Source organism: Girardinichthys multiradiatus, chromosome 1 (assembly GCF_021462225.1).
Source record: "Girardinichthys multiradiatus isolate DD_20200921_A chromosome 1, DD_fGirMul_XY1, whole genome shotgun sequence".
In the NCBI taxonomy this organism is placed as follows: Eukaryota; Metazoa; Chordata; class Actinopteri; order Cyprinodontiformes; family Goodeidae; genus Girardinichthys; species Girardinichthys multiradiatus.
The window spans coordinates 33,076,252-33,101,982 of record NC_061794.1 but is presented as its reverse complement, the minus strand read 5'-3'; the positions used below and the strand labels follow the sequence as shown (position 1 = coordinate 33,101,982).

Here is a 25,731-nt window from a genome sequence, read left to right as displayed (position 1 = left end):
GGTGATGTGTTTATGAAAAATGCTGAAAAGAAAAAAATCTTCTTCGGAAAGTTTCCTTCAAGAAGTGAAATATTTTTTCTCCTGCATGTGAACATAATGCATAAAATACAGAGCAAAAAAGGCCAAGTCATTCAAGGCTTGAGTATCACAGTACTCTGGACAAGTATTTCCCCCTTACAGATTTCTTCCAATGTCACAATTCAGTTGCACCTAAATATTTTAGATCATCAAACAAATTCGAATATCAGACAAAGATAACCTGAGTACATGCAACATCCAGATTTCTTTCTGTGGGCAAAACTTACTTCAGTATCACTCTCCCCACTTTACTGTCATACATGAAAACTCAGGAAATCTCTTAAATAGAACCTGTTGGGCATGAAGTAGCTAAAAAGATCTCAAATCAACATGCCATGCCATGATCTAAAGAAATTCAAGAACAGATGAGAAACAAGAATATTGAAATCTATCAGTTAGGAAAGGGTTGCAGAGCCATTTCCAAAGTTTGGGACTCCAATGAACAACAATTAGAGCCATTATTCACAAATGAAAAACAATTATTCCAGAAGCAAAACAGTTCATCTAGGAGATCACAATATAACCTAGAACAACTTACTGCAGGCTTTATATGTTATGAAAGAACCATGATTTCGGATCTCTAGCACAAGATCTTGAAGGAGAATGTCGAGCCATCAGTTTAAGCGTAGGCATGTTTGTGTTATGCATCATAACAACAATTTGAAGCACACCAGTCGACCTGGAAAAATGTTTTGGAGCAGCGTAGTCAAAGTCTGGACTTAAGTCCATTTGAGATTCTGCAGTATTACCTTAAACAGGCTGTTAATGTTCAAAAAACCCAATTCTGTACAGAAAAGTTAGCCGAAATTCTTCAGCATTGATGCAAAAGACTCATTACTAGTTATTGCAAACACTTCATGCCAATTGTTGCCTCCAAGGGTGGCACAACCAGTTAATAACTGGTTATTGGGGTGGCTGTGGCTCAGGTGGTAGGAGCTCGTCCTGTAATCGGTGGGTTGCCAATGGATTGCTGGTGGGTTGTGTGCTTGGGCAAGACATTTCAACCGACTTGCCTGGTGATGGTCGTCAGAGTGCTCGGTGATGGCTGTATATGACAGCCTCACTTCTGTCAGCTGTGCCCCAGGGCAGCTGTGGCTACATAGTAGCTCACCACTGTCAGTGTGTGGATGAATTGATGAATTACTGATTGTAGTGTAAAGCGCTTTGGGGTCTCTAGCGACATGGTAAAGCGCTATACAAGTTCAGGTCATTTACCATTTTTACCATTAAGTTTAGGGAGTGTTTACTTTTTCCAATAGAGCCAAGTTGGTTTGGACAGTTTTTTTCCTTCACTAAATAAAACCTGAACATTTGAAAACTTTTGTGTTTACTACGGTTTTTCTGATATTAAAATTAGTTTGATGAGTTAAAGTTTTATAATAAAAAAAAAGTGCATGTGAAGCAAATAATTTCACACCACTATAGATCATTTTACATAATCTAAGGCATTGTAACCACTTTTGATGGCTTGTTTAAAGGGATCCTGTTTGAACTACATTGAATTTTTATTTTAGTGTGACACTTGGGATATCTTGTCACAAATGTGCTTCTACAAGATGTTGAATTGTGTATCTACAGTGCCTTGCAAAAGTGTTCACATGCTTTGAACTTTTCTACATTTAGTCACATTACATCCACAAATTTCAATGCATTTCATTGGGATCTTATCTGATAGACCAACACAGTAGTTCATAACTGTGAAGTGGAAAGAAAGTGTCCTCATTAGTAAATATTTCACTTGCACATTAATGGAGGTGTTCTGTGAAGGCCTAAAAGGTTTGTAAGAGAACATTAGTGAACAAAAAGCATCATAAAGACCAGGAAACACAACAGACAGGTAAGAAACAAAGTTGTGCATCTTAAAGGAGGGTTATGTTATAAAGCAGAATCACAAGATTTAAGTGTGTCACAGTGCACTGTTTAATCCATCATTCACAATTTGAGTATAGCATAACAGCAAGCTAACAAGAAATGGCCATCCACCGAAACTGACTGGCCAGGCAGGAAGACCATTAATCAGAGAAGCAGGCAGATGGCTAAAGTTAACTCAAGAGGAGCTGCCAAGACCCACAGCTTAATTTAAAGAATGGCCAGAAAAAACAAATGGAAGGGACACAGCAAATACGTGGTAGAAAGTACTCAGGTCAGGGGAGACCAAAAGTAAACTTTCTGGCCAACACACAGACCACAATGGGTGGAGAAAAACTAACACTGCTCATCTCCCTGAACACACTCCTTGTTGTGAGACATGGTGGTGGCAGCATCATGCTGTGGGAATGCTCTTCTTCAGCAAGGAAGCAATGAATGGAATTAAATACAGGGCCAAAAAAAAGTCCGTTGGAGGCGTCAAAGGATTTGGCAAGATTTAAAAATTAATATTTAGCCAGTGTGACAGAGCATAAACTCCTACTAAATGTGCAAAGATTTCAGACTCTATATGTGCAAAGCTGGTAGAGATATGCCCCAAAAGACTTGCAACAGGAGATCCACCAAATGTACAAAAGGACTGTGGTGTGTAGAAATACACACCACACTTTTCAGATCATTATTGGTAAAAAACAGTTAATATTAATCATAATCACAGTTACACACTCCTTTGGTTGGTCTATCACATAAAATCCAAAACAAAAAGAGCATTGAAGTTTGTGGTTTTAACCTGACAAAACCTAACCACTTACTTTTCAATAATGATCTCACACTACATCTTAAAATATTGAATGAATATTTATCTCAGTAATGGAACAGAATTCTGTAAACTGTAGTCAAGCAAAAAGCTGCTGCACTGTCAAATGGCACCTATCAGCACACTATGCTATTCACCAAACCCCTGAAGAGACTCTACAGGGTGCAGGTGGGAAGTTGCTTTCACCGTGTTACATTTGGGTCTTAATTGCCCTAGGTGCAGCCTCCTGCTGCGCTTCAGTATTCTACCTCTGTCGGTTAACATTAAAGAGTTCCTCCCTCTCTTCAACTCATGTAAAATGGACCCACAGCAGTGGAATGAGGGGAGACTACTTCTTCATTTAGAGTGTTTACAACATTTACTGGCGATCAGCCACATGCAAGGTTGGTTCGTTGAGAAGGTTGATTAACAAATCATCTGGCTCGTTGTGTTTGTAATTACTTATTTTGGGGATTCTGGTACAAATCTTAAACTTTATTCTCATGATTAGATTAAGAACGTTTCTTGGCATGGGGCGGCCCTGGCTGAGTCACTCTTGTCTTACAGAAGACCACATTACATACTACCTCTGTGAAAACACAATCCAATCCACCTGTTTAAACAAAGAAAGAGAAGCAGGACTTTGTATCACACAATTGACAGATAATATTAATGGCTGCTGCGTTCGGAGGTTCATGCAAACACTGATGTCACAGGCATTAGTTTTACTGAAAACCTAGCAGAACATTAGGATATAATATCATCTGAGAAGCTAAGACAGATAGGCTTCACGTTGCTTTAAGAAAAAGTAATAAACACAGTCTATTACATTTTAAATTAATGGAAAACACACATTAAGTGTAAGTAGAGGTTAGGGTAGAAGTCAGTGGGCTTTAGCTATTATAATTGGTGCAAGACACTATTCAAACATGCATGAATGAGAAATTACAACAGGATGAGGTGCAATTAGCTCTGCCACATCCCTGTGTGTCAGATGACATTATCTCACATACTGAGAGCCTTCACAGCACTGGACGCTTTTAGTCCCAGACGTGTTACCGGGATCAACTAGGTTGGCTGCAACCATGAGGACAACCTTACATGTTCTCAGTTGTGATTTATTTCATGTAGATACTGATGACAGAGTGGAATTTATATTAGAAACATGCTGTTGTTGAAATGGCACAAGGAGTAATTAATTTCTGAAGAGCTCGTTGCCAGCACATTCCAGGGTATTTCAACAGACTAATAATGGCAGGTGGTCTCATGAAATGTGTGTGTTGCAATTAATGTTACAATGTTTCAATGCACACAATCTAAACACTTAAAATTTACCCCAGGAATACATAAGGTACCCATCTATCTTTCTGTGTATAACTAGATTTAATATTTGCCAAAGTGCCTACATATTGTTGACCTATCTTACATTTTGTCACATTACAACCATAATATTCTGTGGAATTCAGTTAGATTTCATGTGATAGACCAACACAAATTAGCACATAATTGAGGTGAAAAGAAAATTATATAGTTGTCTTTTTATTTTTTATTTTACAAATAATCTTCTAAGTATGCTGTACATCTGTCTTAAGCCCTCTTTACTCAGAAATGAAATGAAATTGCCTTTAGAAGTCACCTAATAAGTAAATAAAGTCCACTTTTGTGGAATCTAATCCAGCTGTTCTATAAAGGCCTCAAAGGTTTGTTACATAACCTCAGCTAACAAACGGCATCATGAAGACCAAGGAACACATCAGTCAGATGAGGGACAACGTTCTGCTGCTGTGCCCCCATTTGAGTTAAGCAACTGAAGAAAACTAATAATAGGGGCATTGACTCGTCTCCGTCATTGATCATCCAAGGGTGACCCCTGAGACAAAGAGGCACCTGGACCCATATGTTGCCCTTTGAGCCTTCATGATCACGCTATTCAGCCACGGAGGACGTCTTTGTTATCATATAGTCTCCCAAGTGGCTCAGTGACCCTTAACATCAAGTCAGAAGAAAACTGCTTCAGTACTAACAAGACCCACTTCATTTGTATGTTTAGAACAGCTCTTATCACCATTTAGTACTGACTTTATTAACTTCTTCTGAGATCACAGACAACATGCTTTCTTTATCAATGTGGCTTTATGGCATCCTCAGTTGAAAAGAGGCTTTTAAACTGAATGAACAGCTTTTATGGTTAATGAAAACCTGCCCTAAAACAGTTTAGCATTTTCATTTAGCAAATTGTTATGCCTTGGATTTTCTTTTCATAAAATACCATTAGTAGTTGAATTGTTCACAACAAACACTGCCACTTGTCTCTGGATTCTGAACTGACAGTCCATCTACATTGAAAAAGACCTTTCTAGCCCCATCAATGGCTTCCCTCAAGGTACTATGCTTATCCCTTTGTTATCCATACTGTTACCACAATCAGTCTGCATTGGTGAAGAAAAAACTCTCCATGTCCATCAAGCTGAGCATTGGGATCCTACATGGTTGTATACTCACTCCTTTGTTATTTACACAGTTAACACACAGCTGCGCACCCACATATGGGAAAAACCTGCTCATCAGACAGGCCCCTCAAAATTTAATAAAACAAGGGAAATTTCAAAAAACAATTACTTGATTTGATCTGTCATTGGAATAAAATTTTTAAATTATATCTACACATTTCTCAATGTTCAATGAAACTTGATTATGATAACTGTCCCCTGTGCCCTAGATAGATAGATAGATAGATAGATAGATAGATAGATAGATAGATAGATAGATAGATAGATAGATAGATAGATAGATAGATAGATAGATAGATAGATAGATAGATAGATAGATAGATAGATAGATAGATAGATAGATAGATAGATAGATAGATTTGGTAAATCAAGCTGTGTTTCTAAATTCAGTGTTCATAAATAATAAGTAATGGTTTGATAAATCTTTTTCATAGATCTTTGTAGAATCTCAGTTGAATGGAGTTCAATCAGCTTCAGGTGTTTGGCTAATTTATTTTTTATTTTATACTATTGACTAGAGATGATGTAACCTATTTCTTTAAAAAGTATAGACTAGCCCTTTATCATGGCCTGAATTGGCTATTCAGCAGGCAGTGAAATGACCATAAATTCATGTTATCAACATTATATTGTCACTCATAAGGTAAATCCATAATTTTGGGCTTAAACTGATGAAACATTGCTCGTTTTACTCACCTCTGTGGGGGTCATTTGTCGCATACGAAGAGAGATGGAAAGACTCATGAAAAAATTAGAAATGTTTCTCTTTTTTGTTTGCCCCGCCCTCCGGAGGAGAGGCGCGCCTAGCCTCCGGAGTCAGATTCGGGGCAAAACTTTGCGCACAGGTTTCTTTTAGAAGCAGCGAAGGACCAGAGAGGCGAGGTAAGCAGCGAATATAATAACTCTGAATGTCATTGAACGTCACACAGTCCACATTTTGATTTCCACATAACGAGGGGCTAGATTTATATCTTACGCGTCCCGTTAATTCATGGATGATAGGAATGCTGAAGCAGTCTAAGGAGCGAAATAAGCGCTTAATGTAATCTGGTTTTCAGATATTAAAGCCACCTAAGCTTGGATACTGAATTTATTTTAGTTCATTTTACGGCCAAATGAGCAAAAAACAAACGTCCTTTTCATGAGCTGTCACATGTTTAAGTATTTGGATTGTGCTGAAACAGTATTTGCATTTGCGTATGGGTATAAACGTCACAGGATAAAGGTCATTTTTTGCAGCCTGTTGGAAATTCTTTCATGAATATCAACAACCCCAAAAATGTTTTTGGTTCTAACTCAGAGTCTCTGTTTGAGTTTAATGCTGAAACCCAGTTAGATTTCCTCATGTTTCCTGTTGCTCTGGTGTGTTTTTTGTCACTCAATTAGAACAGGCAGGCACACGGTTAGTGGTTGGACTTTGTTTTTAAAGCTGAGGTCAGTACTGCTACAGCCCAGGCTTAGGGCAAGAGGATCTGGTAAAATGATTTTGTACCTTCTGCACAAAGACATCATTGATTCCCTAATTAAATGCTGCAGTGCATTTTATGATTTTCTGTGGCAAAATATCTAAGAACAGAATAACAGACGTGTTTATTTTGATGGCTTGCAGACAGCAATTACTTATAGACCTTCTAGCATGTTAATTGCTTGATTTTTGAATACACTAATTGCATGTTTTAATTGTGCTGGACAAATTTCTTGGAATTAGAACTTAACAACTGAACTTTACATAACACAGCAAATTATCTGTTCTTGCAGAAAACCAATCTTTAAGGTCTATGACTTACATGGTTTGGTATCTACTCCATGAGAATCTATTTCAGTGACTGGTATAGATATGATAATATAAGCTGAAGGAAGAACATTGCTGCTCAAAGTGATTTAATTTAAAGATGTTTAATAGGAACTGTGTCAATGGAGTAAAAATAAAAAACACCAGATATATGAAATCAATCATCATATCTGAAGTGACATTAGGATCAAGTCTGATACAATAAATAATTCATGTTGCCTTTCTTTTTCTGCTTGTGTGCAAAACTGTTCAACTGCTTTTAAATCTACTTTACTGAACAGTTTAAACAGTTATAGAAATTCATTCAAGTAGGGGTTTGGACTGATGTGCTTCTCCAGTTGTTTTTATTGGCACCTCTGGTAAATTCATCAAACAATTAATTTTTTTTTCCAGTAACATCATCTCACACTGAAAAAACAACTTTATTTTTCATGACATTATTGTTGTTGGGAAAAATCTGATATTAAGAACAAAATCACTGGGGCCATTATTAGTAGCACCCACAATTAATATAAAATAAATGTAAATGAAAAATAGTTTTTAATTTTTGTTTTCCTGTTATTTGAAGTGTTAAATGGCTTTTTGTTAGTAATCCATGACTTCCTTTTTCACTGTGGTATAAATGCAATGCAGTTCTCTTGGTCACTCCCTACAATGACAAATAAAAGAGAACATGTATTCTCAGTAGGTCAGAGCAATAATTAAAAAGTTTAAAACAACAGGAACTGTGACAAACAAGGCCGGATGAGGACCTAACTTTGTCTTGCCACCTTAAACGGAGAGGAGGATTGTAAAGGAGGTAAAAGAGAGCTCACCCATATATACTGCAGCACATAGTGGCAACTTGGGGTCACCAAGTCTCCATAGCAACCATTGAATTATCTCTAAGTACCAGCTCTTAGTTTAGGAGGCATTTCAGGCAAAAGGCTTTTCTGTCCTATGTGAAAATGTGTAAACATAGTTGGGACTTTAACTCAAACTGTGTGCTTTAGTCAGATGAGACTTAGATTGGGATTTTGATAACAAACTCTTCAGGGGGGTCTGGAGTGAATGCGTAAAAATGTACCTCATCCTCTCTGTTTTAGTATGGATCTGTAATGACGTGGGCCTGTGTTTATTTTTCTAAACGCCACTGCACCCTTAGACGATAGAAGATAATGATTTAAAATGCAGCTGATTTTGGCTAATTAACACAGAAATGGTTCACCAAGCACAAGATAACTTGGTGTCAATCCTCTAATCTAACTTCTGAAAATCTGTAGGATGAGTTTTAGAGAAGAGAACATAAGAAAGGACCCACTCTGGAAGATCTTGAGAGATTGTTCAAAGATGATCCATCGCTTTGCTGGCTACAAACTTGTAATATGTTATAGAAGATTAGGTGCAGGAGTGCCAAGATTATGGTACATATGGTTTAGTGTTAATTAAACAAATATTTCTTATTGTTGGATTTTCCTGCATAAAACTGCTGAAATTAAAGTATAGATTTTAATATAATTTTCAACAACATTTTACACATCTTTAGCACAGGTGCCAATAACAGTGAATGCACATTTCTACTGTTAGCCCTAACAGCATGTACACCACATTCTTCAGAAGCTGTTACTTCATATTAAATAACACAGATTTAAAAAGCTGAGTCATTTGTTCCCATTTCAAAATACTAAAGACTGCATTTTTAAAAAGCACTATTGGGAGGTTTTCTCATTTACATCTGATACTTTTTGTTTAGTCATTATTGTACTTTTTCCTTGGGTAAACTCTACTACCATCCAAATTTCCATGGGCAGTTAAATATAAAGCACTTCTTTCTCTCCCTGGGGTGTCAAAACAGTAGGCATGGAAAAGTGTGCAAATCAAAGCAGACATGTTGTTACATTGAATCTAAACCTGTTTTAATAATAGCTAAACACATCTTCTATAATAGGAGACAGATTTGTATCAAGCTATTCAACAAATTATGTTTGTACTGTTACCATATCATTTATCACTGTTTGTTTTTACAGGCATAAAGACGCTAAACTTTTTTCCATCCAAGGGAAAGTCTGAGTTGAAGAGACATATTTAGACTTTTTTGTAGTTTTTGAGCAAAATGCAAACAACATTATATATATATATTTTTATAATGTCTGTGGTCATCGCACTGAGTCAGAAAGACTGCACCTTTGTAACCTGCCCTGCCCTCCAGAACTGCATCGAATCGGTTTTAGAGAGTGGTGCCTGTTGTCCCAAATGTGCACAAAGGGGTTGCACCTGTGAGGGGTACCAGTACTACGACTGCAAGCAAAACGGCTTCAAGGATGGGAAAGTACCAGAGGGAGAATACTACTTTGTGGATTTTGGAAGCACTGAATGCTCCTGTCCCCAGGGAGGAGGAAACATAACCTGCCTTTTTATTCCTTGCCCTGAAATTCCCCCCAACTGCATTGATGTTTCACAACCTCAAGATGGGTGTCCGCAATGTGGGCGTGTTGGCTGTGCCCATGGCACCAAGAAGTATGAGGCAGGACACTCCTTTCAGTTAGACCAGTGCCAAGTTTGCCACTGTCCAAAAGAAGGGGGCAGATTAATGTGCTCCCCGATCCCTAGCTGTGACCTCAGTGTTGTTAATAAGCCCATGTGGGCAACAACCACTGAAAATAACAGCCCCATGAAAGACATTAGCAGGGGTCATTACTCTCGACCCACAAGCCATGTAGAACCATATTCCAAGCTTGTAATGGCAAACTCTCTCCCACTTTATAAGAAGGACCCACCCAGTTTTGGCTCAGAAGATTATGACTACATCCTGGCAGAACCGACATCTTCCACTATTCAAAATCTGGCCCAGTCACAGGACACTGCCACAGTTCCTTCAGCATACCCAGAGTCAAGTTCTGTAACCTTCACGTCTCATGATGACAGAGGAAATGAGCTGTCGAAAACTGAAAAACCTCAAAGCACAGACCGGAAGATTGAGAATGACCTGAAACAACTCTTGGATTCAACTATGTCAGGAGCTCAAAGCAATTCCTCACCATCAAACACAAGTACAGCCACACATGTAGTTTATAAGAGGTCAAAGCAGGAAATTAAAGACAGGCCTCTAAGAAACAATATGCAGAGAAATATGGGAGGTAGACGCCTTGGTCATCAGAAACACAATCTGCACGGCCACACCAGACATCATGATGAAACCTATTCTGTCAACCACACTGAACAAGAAAAGACATCAGTGGAGCACAAGCCCTGGCTTGGCAAACAAGAACAAGGTGTCTACCCCACAGTCCAGTTCAGTCCCACCAGCAGAGCTCCAGTCAGGATGAGAGAAGAGCCTCAAAGACAACCTCACACCTTTAACAACTATGCCTTACAAGATGTGGAGGAAGACACTGAAGGTAACTCTGAGCTATTTTTATCAGATGTGTCCGTACCCCTTTAAATATTTCAAAAAAGCTGCTGAATTTAAAGAAAACTTTATTCATAGGATTCCTTTATTAAATTTTGTGGATTAAAATGCATTAAAAAGCAGACATGAAGCACTTCTGTTCCAAAGAAAAACTTTTTTATTTAAGCTGGCTGTGATCAAGGACAAAATTTAAAATGTTTTTAAATAACTGAGAGATGGTATTGATCTACTATTCCCAGAAAAGCAGTAGTTAAAAAAAACTTATTTTCATGTATCAGAGAAATATTTGTGTTATTTCATATACAATATTTCTTCAGTGATAGTGCTTTTATCTGAAATTGTTTTAGGGATTATCATCTTTTACTGTAAAAGATCAGTTCTTCCCCCTTATTACTGAAAACTGAGATAAAAAGGATGATGAAATTAGTTCAAAGTACTTTTTTCACAAGCACTTTGAATTGTCTTGTTGCTGAAATGTGCTACATAAAGAAACTGTTGCACCACATTAATCTGAAAATGTTATGAGGCGATATCCATAGATTTCTACACAATAAAATGAATGCAAACATAACAATGGAAATAATTAAAGAGAGTTGGCAAGCTTCCAAGATCTGAGATTAACTTTGCCCTGAAAATGGTGAAATGTATCTACAATGCACATCGGCACATACAGCAGGTACAGTACCAGCTGACAGGAACAGTCATAGAAGTTTGTTGATTTCCACAGACCCTGAGTAGATTGTATTCACACAGTTAACCCAAATGTGTGCCAACTGTCTGACAGCTGTAGGTTGGCCAAAACTGATTCATGCAAGAGGACTACGATCCCTACAGACTTCCCAAAAAGCTAAATACAATGGCTAAAAAAGAACAGGGTATTGTACTGGCCTAAATAAAGTAAAGACCTCATCCAATACTGAATCCAATGGCCTCAAACCACATTCAGCTGATGCTACACTATAAAAAAGGGTGAGGCAAAAGGTCTCCTTTATCAGATGGGATAGACTGATCTTGTCATACAAAAGGAGGTCACTTAAAACGTGGCTTTAAAGATGTTAAAATAATGGAATGCAAAACCGTGTCTTAGAAAAGTATTCATACTATGTTTGCAGGTTTCACATTTCGTCTTGTTACAACGACAATGTTCAGTTGGAATTTACTGTTTTACACCATATAGCACATAATAGTGATGTGTTCGCGTGCTTTTAAATTTTGCTACAGCTAAAAATCTGAAAAGAGTGCCATGCATTTGTATTCAACGCTCTTTACTCCGATACTCTACAACTAGTCTAGTGTAACCGTGACTTTAATAGTCAACTAATGTGTGGAGTCCTGTAGAGATACAAGCTACAAAATAACCATTTTTCCAGGTATTTGACCAATAGAAATCTAAAATGTGAGGTGTGAATTTATATTCACTAGCAAAACGGGACTTCTTTTGGCTTTCTTTTTGCCACTTTCCAGGCAGATTTGAGGAGTGCATGACTAATAGTTGTCCTGTCAACTGATTCTTCCACTTGAGCTGTAGATCTCTGCTGCTCATCCAGAGTTACCATGGGCCTTTTGGCTGTTTGTTTGATTTATGTTCTACTTGTCTTTTTGTGGTATTTTACAGTTCTACCACATTCAATCCATTGTTTAGATAGTAGATTGAAACAGTGCTCTGTGAGATGTTCAACGCTAGGGAACTCTAATTTAAACTTGACAACCTTCTCCATAAACTGTCTGGTGTGTTCCTTGGTCTTCATGATCCTGCTTGTTCACTAATGTTCTCTAGCAAACCTTTGGGGCTTTATGAAACATCTGGATTTATACTGAGATTATATTACACACAGAGGGACTTACTAATTAGTTGGCTTATAAAGGCAATCGGGTTTTATTTCCTATATGGGTTTTAGAGTAATGTGTGCCAGAGTAACTGTTGTCATCAAAGGTTTTCTTTCCCTAAATAATGTTGAATTAACTTAATCTGTTCCAATGAAGAAATTATAGTTTCATGGAGAGTTTGACCTAAATTTCAAGTGATGTTGTTTTTCTCCAGAGATAAGGAGCTGAACCTTGCTGGTCTGCAGTTAACACCTAGGCTTCGCTTCACTGCTCCGCACTGAAGTCAGATTTTCAGTGTGGTGACATGTTAAAACACAAACAGGAAATAGCCCAGCTGATAAAGGACCTGAGTAATGCCTGGTATCAATGCTATTAGCACAAGACATCAATGTTATTTGAACAGGAAAGAGAAAGTACAAAAACAGGCACATGTCCTTTTACTCCAAGCAGAGATATTGTTTTTTTTTTTGTAGCATCATTATTTTGCTCAGTCTATAACTTAAACTGATGATTTGTTTCTTTGTAGTGCTTGCACATAATAGGGGTGGAATTGTTTAGTTCTAATGCCAAACTGATCTGGTTTAGGATTTCTTTGGGGTGGGGGTTTATACCTGAGAGCTGCATAATTCCCATGTGATGAATGAGACCACTGCTATCGCTTGATTGCCAGGCGTTACTCTCTGTTCCCTCTTGAGTCTGTGTTGTTACCCATTTCCCATGAGGCTGCTGCTTTCCCAATCGTCTTAGTAATAACCTCATCTGAAGCACACATCCACCTGTTTTCCAACATTATTGAACACAAGCTATTATGCTGATAATAACCTAGAATTATATCAGACTTGAAAGACTGGATTAAACTAATCACTAATGCATAAAAACCATGTAAGGTGAGTTGAAACAAACTTGTTTTGATCAGCAAAACTGTCACGACATGCTGCATGTTGGAGTGGGTCGAGCCGATGTATAATTTTCTTTATGATGAAAGAGGAGGGTGAATTCCAGAGCCGTCTGGGGAAGAAGTCGTTCCTGCTGTACCACTGCTTTAAAATTTGGTTTGAAGATGATAGCTGATTTATCTGGGTTGCCGTCCAGATCATTTGCAGTAATTGTAGCAGTGTCTCCCATCTTCAACATGGTTCTTTTCCTAGTTCACATGTTCCTGGAGTTTATCAATTAAAACACACACACACACACGCTCCATGTGGAGAAAACACCCACAGTAAACCAGAGATTAATCTGCTTTTTGCTCTCATCTACATTTCTACAGATAAAAAATACTTCTTGGCTGCTAGATGTTTGAGGAGATACAATCTGAGCATCTAATTTTCTCATCTACATTCAAAGGAACATCTTTTAGAGAAAGTTGTTTTAATCAACTTTATCAATTTATTTTTCTGATGTAATACTTTCTAATGTGGAACCAATCTTTTACAGTTAATGTTTTGGACTTGAAATATTTCTACTTTAAAATCAAGAGTTGGATGGATTTCCCTTAGCAATAACTGAGTAGGTTTCCTGTATTCTGGCTTGTAAACAGCTGTTAAAATATAAATGGTATAGTAAAGCAGTGAGAAGCTGGTTCGATTTACGAGAGTGGAAAATGGTTTTGATGGAGGCTTGCAGAGGAAGCAGATGTTACACAGCTAAACATTGATCTTGGTTTGGGTGGGTCTTGGAAATGTGTGGGATCCTTTGGAAACACAATTGGTTTAGAAACATTTTACATAATGTAAAATGTCATTTCATTATGACACTGTAAATTTAAAGGAAAATATGTATTTTAGACCCAAAACATGTAAAAAATCTTAAAGTATGAAACATAAATGTCTTTCCATGACAAAATAAAATTTTCTTTGAGTCACTGGGTTGGTGTGTCTGTAACTACACCGACTCAAAGCCTGTCACTGTATGTAAATGTTGTAAACAGAAAAATGTGTCTGAAATGGGAATTTGTTGAATTGTTGTGTAGCTGTGTTTTGACAATGCAGAAAAAGGATGGAGTAATCACTTCTGTTCCAAAGATCCACAAAGTGTAGGTCCTGTGCGTTAGCATAATGTTTATCAAGTAAGACAATTATTTCTTTTACTTAGGTTTTAACTTTATATGGGGTTTTTTCTGCACAAAAATGCATGTTGATGTTAGCAAATTGTGTTGAATCAATAACTAAATTCTCAGGTGTACTGCATGTTTACCCAGGATAATTAGCTTCAGCTGTGACTCATTTTATCTCTGTGTTTGTGCCAAATGAAGGAAAGTATTTTAATACATATCTGTCTGATCGTTTATAATATTGCAACATCTCTTTCCTCCACCACATGTGTAACAGAGTTATTTATGACCAGACAACATGTTGCTTTGGGGAAACTAATTGCAGATCGACTTACAGAGTTCAAGCGCTGTGACAGACAGTGTCCTCGGAATAATGTTTGAACAGCTACTTGGCTGTTTTGTAGGTTAAAGAGGCTTATTTACAAGTAAAACATGGTTTTATTATGTGTAGAAAACAGACTTAAAAAAAAATCCAAGGCTTGTCTATATAAAGTAGACTATTCTTGTGACATAGCTGTCGGTAGAAACATGTTGATGCAGGCTTGTGCAGATCATAATAACAATGTTGCTCAAAACCTGGGCAGAAGTTAAAACATCTACCTTAAGACTGCCTAAAGTTTAGTGTTTCAAATTAAATTTTTTGTCACAAACGATCATTTAGTTCTATGGTAAGTTACTGGCAAGCTGGATTCATGACAGAGTGCTTCTAAATCCCTTGATAGGGTGCTTGTTTTTTAGGTCTCCAAGCCACTGCCCTGAGACATGTTTCCTGACCTTCTCCCCCTTACTGGATAATTCACCAGATAAATCTTTACTTTATGAGCTCAAGTCATCTCAGATCTCAAGCTGGAGACTTTAATTTCAACACTTTCCTTTTGTGGTGACATAGGGTTATGTGCTGATGTCCGAATTCCGCGTTAAAGACATAACATTATCGCTCTTCAGCAACTTTCAGCTGCTTTCTCGGGTGGCTTTTGCTACCCTTTTTCATTCAAACTTAGTTGCAAATAGTTGCATGATTATTGACTCATAATCGTTGGCAAAAGTGGAACACAAGATTGTTAGTTTTGGAAATGAACTCCTGGTTGCTGAGGGCCCTTATGTCAGGCCTGGTTTTTCTTGGGCAATCATCTGTGTCAAAACACAATGTTTCTAAAAGTACTCATGTTACAGGTAGGACGAATATTGGTTCACTTGCCTTGAAGCTCTTATAAAGACAAATATACAGGAACACAGACAAGTTTTTTTGCATCAAACAACTTTTGAATATTTTGTATCTTATAATATTTGTGTTATTCTCTTCAGCCCACATGTACAAGAAGTTGCTCACGAGTTCACAAAAGAAAAGACAAGAAATACAGGTACATCTTAAAAAATTAGAATATCTGAAAAGGTTTAATATTGTTTGTCACTTACTTCAGAAAGTGAAACACGTATATAGATTTGTTATACCTAGAGTGAAATATTTCACGCCATTATTTCTTGTAATTTTGATGATTATGGATTTTAGAAAATGAAAACCCAAAACTCAATGTCTTAGGTAATTAGAATAATAATAATAATAATAAAAAAGGATATTTTAAACAGAAATATCAGGCTGCTGAAACATATGTTCATTTCTAGGCACCCAATATGTGGTTGTGCCTCCTTTTACACGAATTACTGCATCAATGTGGGTCGGCATGGGTGCAATCAGTCTGTAGCTTCACTGAACCAGTATCTTTGTGGGCTCCAAAATGTCCTGTCGAAACTTCACACTGGATCTCAAGTAACTTGGATTCAACATGCCTTGTCAATCCTCCTCGAGACTCGGGGGTTGAAATTTCCAAATGAAATAAAAGCTTTACTTTCACCTCAATAGAAGAATTTGCAACCAATGAACAGTCCAGTATTTCTCCTTAGCCCAGGGTAAGACGCTTGTAGCCCATGTGTAGGAATGGTCTGTGGCTATTGACGAACTGACTCCAGCCTCAGTCCACTCCTTGTGATGCTCCACCAAATTCTTGAATGGATTCTGCTTGATAATTCTCTAAAGGCTTCGAATATCCTTATCCTTGTGTTTTGGTGTACCTACTCCCACCATACCTTTTCCTTCCACTCAAATTTCTATAGGTACAGCATGCTTGAATACAGCATTTTGTGACAATCAGCTTCTTTAGCAATGAACTTTTGTGGCTTACGTTTCTTGTGATGGGTGTTAGTCACCATCTTCTGGACATTTGTTGATCCAGCAGTCTTCCCTATGATTGTGTAGCCCACTGACCCAGACTGATAGACCATTTAAAGGCTCAGGAAAACTTTCTGAAATGACTGACACAAAATATTAAACTGTTTCACGCTACTTTTTTTCAAGATGTACCTGTGTGGATTAGTGTCTGGACGTGTTTAGAGTTGTTTTTTTGGATGGGGTTGTTTTTCTATCAAGTACCTTTTGCAGCATGAGTGATGTTTGGGATTGACACAAAAAAGCAAAGCATGTGATGTTCATGCCAGTCGAATGAGGAGATATAATGACAGGCTATGGAGCAGATAAAAGCCATGTTAAAAGTATATCTTCGATCTCTGTTGTTGAAGCACAATAAATCAGCGTGTTTAATTATTGCGCAGCTGTATACAGGTTTAATTATAAGGGCTGTCCAAGAGAAAAAGAGGAGTTGCAAGACTAGTCATAGAGTGGTTAAAAAGTTTCCCTTTCACAGTTGCTATTCTGTAAGAACATAATCCTTAGAAAACACATCTTAAACTACATGTATTGTAACGACATTCTCCGTTGAGTGTGAACACCTGGCGAAAATGTGTGTTGTGTTTGTTAATTACTCCAGGAGAAAATGAAAAGGGGGCAAAAGAATATGGGTAAATAATTATGTTTGGTGTCTTTTAATATACTTTCCCACAAGTTCAAAGGGACCTCGCTTAACTGCACAGATGCTGTAGTTGTGTATCAAAGAGCCGTGTTGCCCCACAAGGTTTAGATTTTCTTCTTTCTTTTAAATTAAGCACACTGCATCCGCCACTTGCATTGGTGTATAATTGCTTTGGTCTGTTTTTGTCGGTACGTCAAGGAGGGACATTTCAGTCAAAAGTAGTAGATGAGGAGGAAAACAGCACTGAAATGATGTTTGGGTCAGTCCTACAGTGCTCTTAATGCTTACTGGCATTCATGGTAAGGTTTTATTTCAACGTTTTAAAAAGTCCTCTTATTGCAGTATTAGTATTTTACACTGAAAATGTTTGAGGTTACTTAATTTGTACCCGTAGGTAGATTTGTTTTGCAGAGTTAAAAATACACTTACACACACACTGGAGAAAGAAAACATCTTAACATAACCAGAACTACAAAATATAGCAGTAATTAAAATGCTCAATACTCCACAAATCAAATCAAAGGACACAGAAGAGGAGAGGAAGGTTTAATAATCAAAACCAATAAATAATCAGATATTTAGGGGATAAAACTCGATAAAGCCGAAATAAAACCAGAATCCAGTAAAAATAAGTAAACGAACAAATAAAACATGGATAAAAAGCAGTTGCCAATGAATACTAAAGTTGAATAAAATATAAAATTCATTTAATATCCAATTGCAGTCCATTGAGAGTGTCGGTCTCATTTCAGCTTATGAATTTCATTAACAGCATAGAAGCGAAGCTGTTTTGGGACATTTTGGGACTAAGAACCTCCATCCAGAGGGAAGGAGCTGCAAATCTCTAAAGGGGATGGGAGTCGTCGTTTTAAATAGAAGAGACAATCCACTTTACCTGCCTGCTGTACAAGGATGAGACTGATTGTTGGGACTCTCCAACCAGTCTGGACAACACTTTAACTATCTGCTGGATGGAATTTCTCTTTTTCAAAGTTGACCAAACCATGACACCAAAGAAAAGGATAAAACAGATTCAGTGAAAGCATGATTAAAAAGGGTCATTATGGTTCAGTCTATATTAAAATGGAAGAGTTTCCTTAGATAGAATGAGGTCTGATGAGCCTTTTGCACATGGCCTCGCAGTTAGCTTTAAATTTCTATTCATCCTCTACAAAAGCCCCAAGATATTATAAATGTTAGAAAAATCAAACCCCTTACTTATATTACATTTATTCAATAGAATAAAAATACTAACCTTAAGAAATGTTTTTTAATAAAATCACTGGTGCCACACTTATTGGGACCCCTGCTGTTAAGACTTTGTTCAGCCCTCTAATACCAACCAGAAGGACACCACTTAATCTTCTCACATTTTACAAGATTTGAGAAAACAGAGAGGGGAATCTTTGGTGTCCTACATGATTTAGATGTCCCCCAGCTCCAACACAGGTGATTCAAACAGCTTACCTCCCAATCATGTCATCAGGTTTTGCAGAAGGCAGCTAATTACCCATTCATTTGGTTCAGGTCTGTTAAAGCAGGGAAACATCTAAAACATGCAGGACATTCACCCATGAGGACCTTGGACTTTGGACACTTCTGTCTTATGCTGTCATCTCCTCAGTCTATCCCAAATAGTGTTTTTTGGGCTGTAGGCCATTTTTTGGGTCATAATCTTGTTGAGAAACATAATAAGATCCAACATTCCAACACAATCTTTTTCACTCTTTTGCATTCCTAAAGCCTTTGGAAGAGGAAAAAGGCCCACAGCATTATGAATCCTTCACCACTGCTCACTGTGTGTGATAACTAGATAAAACTGGGTGCGAGTACAGCTTCTTTTCTCACATTTCCAGTTGTTTTAGGCTTTTTAATTACTGCTCTGGCTGTAGATACAAGCCAGTTTAGGTGAGCTAGTTTCTTGTAAGCATTACCTAATTTATAAAGGTCAACACACATCTACCTTACTTAAATTACATGTTCTTTTATCTTTCCCGTTTTGGAGAGAGTGCCTAAGAGAAACAGGGCTCTGTGAAACATTATATTTATACTTCAGAGAAACAGGAAGTGATGGATTACTTGTTAATGTTTAACCTAAACAGTAAAGTATATATTTTAAAGAAGCTTATATCTTCTGGGAAGTGTTCAGGCAATGCAGAACTTGCCTAAACAACTCCCCCCTATCTCGCTCACACACACACACACAAACGTACTCGTACTCGTCGTCTTCCGCTTATCCGGGACCGCGTCCCGGGGGCAGCAGACTCAGCAGAGACATCCAGACGTCCCTCTCCCCAGACACCTCCTCCAGCCCCTCTCTGGGGAGCCCAAGGCGTTCCCAGGCCAGCCGAGAGACATAGTCCCTCCAGCGTGTCCTGGGTCGTCCCCCGGGCCTCCTCCTGGTGGGACGTGCCTGGAACACCTCCAGAGGAAGGCATCCAGGGGGCATCCGGTATAGATGCCCGAGACACCTCAACTGGCTCCTCTCGATGTGGAGTAGCAGCGGCTCTACTCCGAGCCTCTCCCGGATGGCCGAGCTCCTCACCCTATCTCTAAGGGAGTGCCCGGCCACCCTACGGAGGAAGCTCATTTCAGCCGCTTGTATCTGGGATCTCGTTCTTTCGGTTATGACCCAAAGTTCATGGCCATAGGTGAGGGTAGGAACGTAGACCGACCGATAAATCAAGAGCTTCGCTTTTTGGCTCAGCTCTCTCTTCACCACAACGGACTGGAACAATGTCCCCATTACTGTGGCAGCTGCACCGATCCGTCTGTCGATCTCCCGCTCCATTCTTCCCTCACTTGTGAACAAGACCCCGAGATACTTGCACTCCTCCACTTGAAGCAGGAACTCCCCTCCAACCTGAAGAGGACACACACAAACGCCTACACTGAATAAATGTGCTACTGCAATAAAAGATTACATAATTTAAGGCTTTTTCAAGATCTTTCACTGTCAGTATATATTAACGCTGAATGTTTTCTACCCTATTTTGTACCTGTGCCCTCATTTAAAGTTTGTTTTGCAACAGGTCATCACAACAGGCCAATATGACCCCCAAATAAAGCCTTAAGAGAGTTAGAGAGCTGCGTTTATTTCTGCAGCATAACTCCCAATGGCATAGATGGTTAGGCAATTCATCGGCTCGTTCTCAACTCTGGAGAAATTACCTCCATCACCAGCAGACTGCCTTGAGTCTTAGTAAAGGTTTGTGTTTTCTTTTGTCACTGGGATTCAATGACAAAAGTTTAATCAAAAACAAAATGCTGTTTAGTAAATAATTGTTTTGCCACAATGTGAACCAATCTAAAAAATATTCCTTTTTTTTCTCAAGCATGAGTGTCATGCGTTGTCTGTCACAAAGTTGCAAAGAGACTAAGGATTTACGCTTAAATCCCCAGGTACCCACTGCATAAACATTTGTGCATTTCACCCAAGAAAATGGATGAAGTAGAAGATCTCTGGATGCTTTGAAAAAATGTGCAACTGTGCTTCAGATTCAGGTCTGAATCAGTTGTGATTTACGAGCAAAAAGGGAGATTTTTGCTTTCATTCTTTTCTCTTGTAGAAAAGGTTTGTGGCTTAGGTGGAAAAAAAAACACGTCATACTTTGTGCTCTCTGTAAAAGAAAAGTGTCTCTATAACAACATCCCAAAACACATCAGATATGGTTGCATTAATAATTTAGCAGATAACCAGATTTTGTTGCTTCTCTCCCACAAAGATTTCAGATGGTAAACTTTAATGTTACTTTTTTCTGTCCTGATATGGTATACTAGAATAGAATACATTTTCATTGTCCACCAGAGTGGGAAATTGCCTTAGCAACATATAAAACAAGCTGACAAGAATTTAAAAAAAAGGACCAGGCACACTGATCACTGGATACACTAAAAAACTTAAATGGAGCTGTTTGTGTTGCATTACAGAGTCTGTCAAAGAGCTGGTGAAGCACTGCTGTGAGACTGGTGGGAAATGGGCTTCAGCTAATGGCCACTGCAGCAACATGGAGCCACCCACAGAAGATAGGCCAACCATTTGCTGGTGAGTTCGTTATGTAACATACTTGCACTGAACCTGAAAACAAGGTGATATAATGGAAAAATATTTGCACTACACCAGTCACTTTTAATTTAGTTTTGCTTTGATTATTTATCAAGTTTTCAAGTATCTCCTAATATAACTCCTCGAAACTTGAAACCACAGTTCATTCAACTCAAGAGGCAACCCTCAAGAGGATAGTTACTGCTCCTGTAGGGCCACAGTTGCAGTCTAAAAACATCTGCAGTCATTTTTTATGTGTGCCTCTCTCTGTCAGGACTGCCCAACAACAGTGTTGCCTCGGCTCTCTGAAAGAACGCCAGTGCTTGGCGGGAATTAAGGCAGCCAGAGCAGGAAGTTTCTGCGGAGAGGATGCCAGCAGTAAATGTGGGACAGATTCCTACAAGGCGAGTATCCAGGAGCAGGTACCATGGCAAAAGCCCCCCAAAATCACATAACCGATTTCTCTAAAATTATGAAACATATAATAATAAACTATGTGGCAGTAGTATATTCAATGTTATTGTCAACTTTCCCAAAGGCACTCATCTAATGTTTGTTGATGTACTTCTTCACTTCATATGCACTTTAGCCCTTTTAGGCTGTAAGTCATACTTGCAGGACAGCTGCAAGAATGTTGTGGCTTTAATAATATTATGCTTTCTACATTAATATGGATAAACCTAGATCCACATTTTTTCACATTACCACCACAAACTAAAATGTATTTTATTGGAATTGTATTTGATAGACCAACTTGGATTCAGAAGACAACCAAATTAAAAACTAGAGTCCATCTGTGTCTAATTTAGCCATGGCATTTTTCTGTGGAGGCCTCAGAAGTTTGTTACAGAACACTGAGTTGCATCATGGAGATGGGGTGACCATTCTTTTGCAGGACACTGTTTTTGAATATCATGTTTTTGGGCTGCGGAAGGAAGCCAGAGTACCTGGAGAAAAACCACACACGCAAAGAGAGACCATTAAAACTCCATAGAGAAACACCCAGGTCAGGATTAGATCCCAAAAAATGTTAAATTAAAATTGTCAGATCTTTCAGGTGGTTGAATTTAATACACAGTGGCAACCAAATATTGTAGAAAAGGCATGTAATCAAGAGAATATGTAGAAATTATCTGTCAGGTAATCATAAATGTCATGTTATGGATTTTGCCACGTTAACCAGAACATAAAGCCCCATCATCGAAAAGAGCTAAGCAAATAACATTTAAATGAACGCGACACGAACAAAAGAAACACTCGGCTACTTCAGGAAGAAAGGAAAATTCCTAATGAAGCCAAATAAGGGAGAGATGTGGCCAACACAGAGAAGCTGGGCTTAAATGGAGCTGCATCAGTTTATAAAGTACATTTAGACACATAGGCACATTGAAATAAATTATTATTAACAACATATAGTTTTTGACAACTAACCTGATTTTATGCTTGTTTTATTACCCGCCTTGTTTCTTAAAACAGGATCTGTCTGTAAATGACCATAATCAAAGAATTAAAGTCTCAATAACCCATTATTGCTGTTAGACTTTTAATATTGTTTGAATCAGAAAGAAGAATGGAAAACCTAAATGCAAAATGCCAGGATTAGCTGTAGGCAGGCAGGCAGTTTCACCAAATTTAAAATAAGGAGTTTAATAAAACCAGGGCCCTGAAATAAAATATTAATTGAGCAATATTTATGAATGTTAAATGTGAGGCATAAAGGCAAAACCCTGGAATGCTCTTCAGATGGTTTAAAGCATATTTAGAGGAAGCAGGAAATTCATGGTGAAAAGCTGCAGTCACAATAAACAATCTGCCAAAGGATGACAGAAAACTAGTTCCTCCGTGGCCAACCGCTAGCAGCCAAGAATTTTATGATTCCCATGATAAACCTCTCATTAAAAAGGTGGTGCTTAGATGCCAAATTTTATAAACTGGCTGTGTGTTTGTAGTCTGTCAATGGGTTTGTGCTTCCAGACAAAGAAGTCCACCAAGGAGATCCAACTTGTCCATAGTGTCATTAAAGGAAGGTTTTCTCATCCTGCATATAGAACCACAGCTTTTAATGTTGCAGCTAAAAGCAGCTTCATCTAAAAACTCTGAACACTTCATGATTAAACCCCGTTTTCTGTGAACTGCAGGAGTGCTGCAGTTGCTGCTCTCTTGGGCTGCAGTTCCACAGAGCCAGCCATCGGTGTGAACCCCACCAGTACCTGGGTTTCCACTGCCAGCACGTCTTTCTAAACTGCTGCGAGTTGGCTGAGGGGAGGCAAACTGTGAGAGAAAGGCCTGCTCTGGTCCCAACTCTGCCCCCAGTAAAAGGTAATGTATGCTAACACAACCACTAATGCAAAATCTTAACTGCAATCTAAAATATGTGGTGCTGTTTGATGGGATGTGCTGTTAAAATGAATCAATGTACCGAAATCCCTTCACCCAGGTGCATGTAACAGCCTCGCTCACCCGCGTAGTATAATTCTTGGACATCTACAGTCTGCCTGCCTGCTGGGCCTTGTGTTCAGTGCTTTTCTAGTAACCCACTGCATTTTGTTGGAGGTTGTGCAGCAGTTATTTGAGCTGGCTGAAGATTTTTACTCATCTCATATTCAAAGTAAAACATGTTTTTTAGACTATACTGTCTTTTTGTCAGTGGTGATAAGGGACATTTTATTGAGAGGATAGTTAGGATTTATTATTAATGCCAAATGTTTTGCTCGCCCAGCAGCAAGTTAATGTATGAAAGAATCAGGGACAGAGCAACAGGTTTTTGTGCAAACTGCTCTCTGTATTGCTGTAGAACTTACATTGAATGTGAATTTGTTTGAATTTGTTTGCTCGGTCATGTAAAAAATAGATTGAATAATAAATATACCATAAAAACTTCTTCTATTCGCCTTATCTTCCGCTTATTCCATAGTGGGTCACGGGGGAGCTGGTGCCTATCTCCAGCAGTCTATGGGCGAAAGGCAGGGTACGCCCTGGACAGGTCGCCAATCCATCGCAGGGCAACTGAGATAGATTGGCGACCTGCTTCTACCAAAAAAATTTAAAATCAATAATACAAATCCAAGTCTCTCTGTGTTTTCTGTAAAGAAAATTTATATTTGAATCATCAATCAAGCATATCTTCAGACCGAAGGAAAACATGCATTAGTAAAAGGTGCCACACAGTCTTGAGATTCACAATGTATAGACTGACTGGTGTCAGTGCTTTAAGAGCCACCACACACAGAAATATCTAGGACATGGGCTGCAACCATCACAACCCTTGAGTTAAGCTACTCCTGATGTCTGAGGACACCTACCTTAGCTAAGGAGAAAAATGACGGGACTCAGACTGGGTCCAAAGTAGATTTAGAATTTCATTTGGAAGTCAAGATCTTAAAGCCTGGAAAAAGTTTCTGGAGGCACAAAACCAAGCTGCCTGAGGTCCAGTGTGAAGTTTCCATGGTCAGTGATGATCTAAGGAGCCATGTCGTCTGCTGGTGTCGGTCCACTGTGGTTTATCAAATACAAAATGAGTAAAGCTGTCAACCAGAAAACGTTAGAGGAGTGAATATGCTTCCCTCTGCAGGCAAGCTTCTTGCAAATTGTTTCCAGATTCTGATTCCAATGGAACGTGGCACCGGCGCACCCTGCTAAAAGAATCAATACCTGCTTTAATGACCATGATCTCTGTTTTAGGAATTTCATTTTAGGTTTCCATTTACAGTAATCCATAATCCCTAACATTAACAGAAATAAACACTTGAAATACATCGCTCTGTATAATAAATCTATATATTATAGGTTTCTCTCTTCGAATTGAAGTACTGAAATAAAATACCTTTACAATGGTACTCTGAATTACTGAGGTGCACCTGTATGTTATGAGAGACCACTCACACATTAATTATCCTTGTGCTTTAGTATCAGACAGCCCATATCCCAAAGAGGCCTTCTCCATCGGTGAAGAGCAGGATGGTGAGAATGCCGTCGAGGGACCTGTTGAGGACATGGATGAGTGCCTGATATATGAGGGCAACATCTGCCACCACATATGCATCAACACGCCCGGGTCTTTCCGCTGCGAGTGCTTCCCTGGCTATGTGCTGCACGAGGATGCTTTCACTTGCAAGCAAGGTAAAGTCAAGACCACAGGTCGTATTTTGTCTCTTTGACATTTTCCAGGGGCGCAAACAGATACAGAGGGAGCCGCCTTCTGTGCCATTTACTTTTTAAAGTGAGTTTTACGGTCAGTATGCATGTCAGAAATGACCTCATCTGCCATTGTGTTTTATTTTTCTGACCTGTTTGATTTCCTTCCTTTCTGCAAGGCCTAACAATTATTTTATTTATATACTTCACTCTGGTTCCTGGATCATAGTCACTCACATCTTTTCTGCTGTCGAAAGGCATTTCAACACTGGTTCCTTTTTTTGCTCTTCTCGTTTTTGTTCTCCTTTCTTGTTTAAGCCAAAGAAAATCTAAGCGTCGGCTCAGATGAACAGTTAGGAGGTATTTTCAGCTACTTTGCAA

At 38.6% G+C, this 25,731-nt stretch overlaps 1 protein-coding gene across 1 annotated transcript in view; it reads left to right on the top strand.

The window, feature by feature from the left end:
- Window positions 1–6,077: 6,077 nt before the first annotated feature.
- LOC124875527 (fibulin-2-like) overlaps window positions 6,078–25,731 on the top strand; it is a 36,171-nt gene continuing 16,517 nt past the window's right edge. The window contains exons 1-6 of the mRNA XM_047377745.1: window positions 6,078–6,132; window positions 9,049–10,419; window positions 21,102–21,216; window positions 21,491–21,620; window positions 23,355–23,535; window positions 25,123–25,335. Coding sequence (XP_047233701.1) covers window positions 9,135–10,419; window positions 21,102–21,216; window positions 21,491–21,620; window positions 23,355–23,535; window positions 25,123–25,335 — 1,924 coding nt within the window. The 5' untranslated portion in view covers window positions 6,078–6,132; window positions 9,049–9,134. The remainder of the gene's footprint in view (window positions 6,133–9,048; window positions 10,420–21,101; window positions 21,217–21,490; window positions 21,621–23,354; window positions 23,536–25,122; window positions 25,336–25,731) is intronic.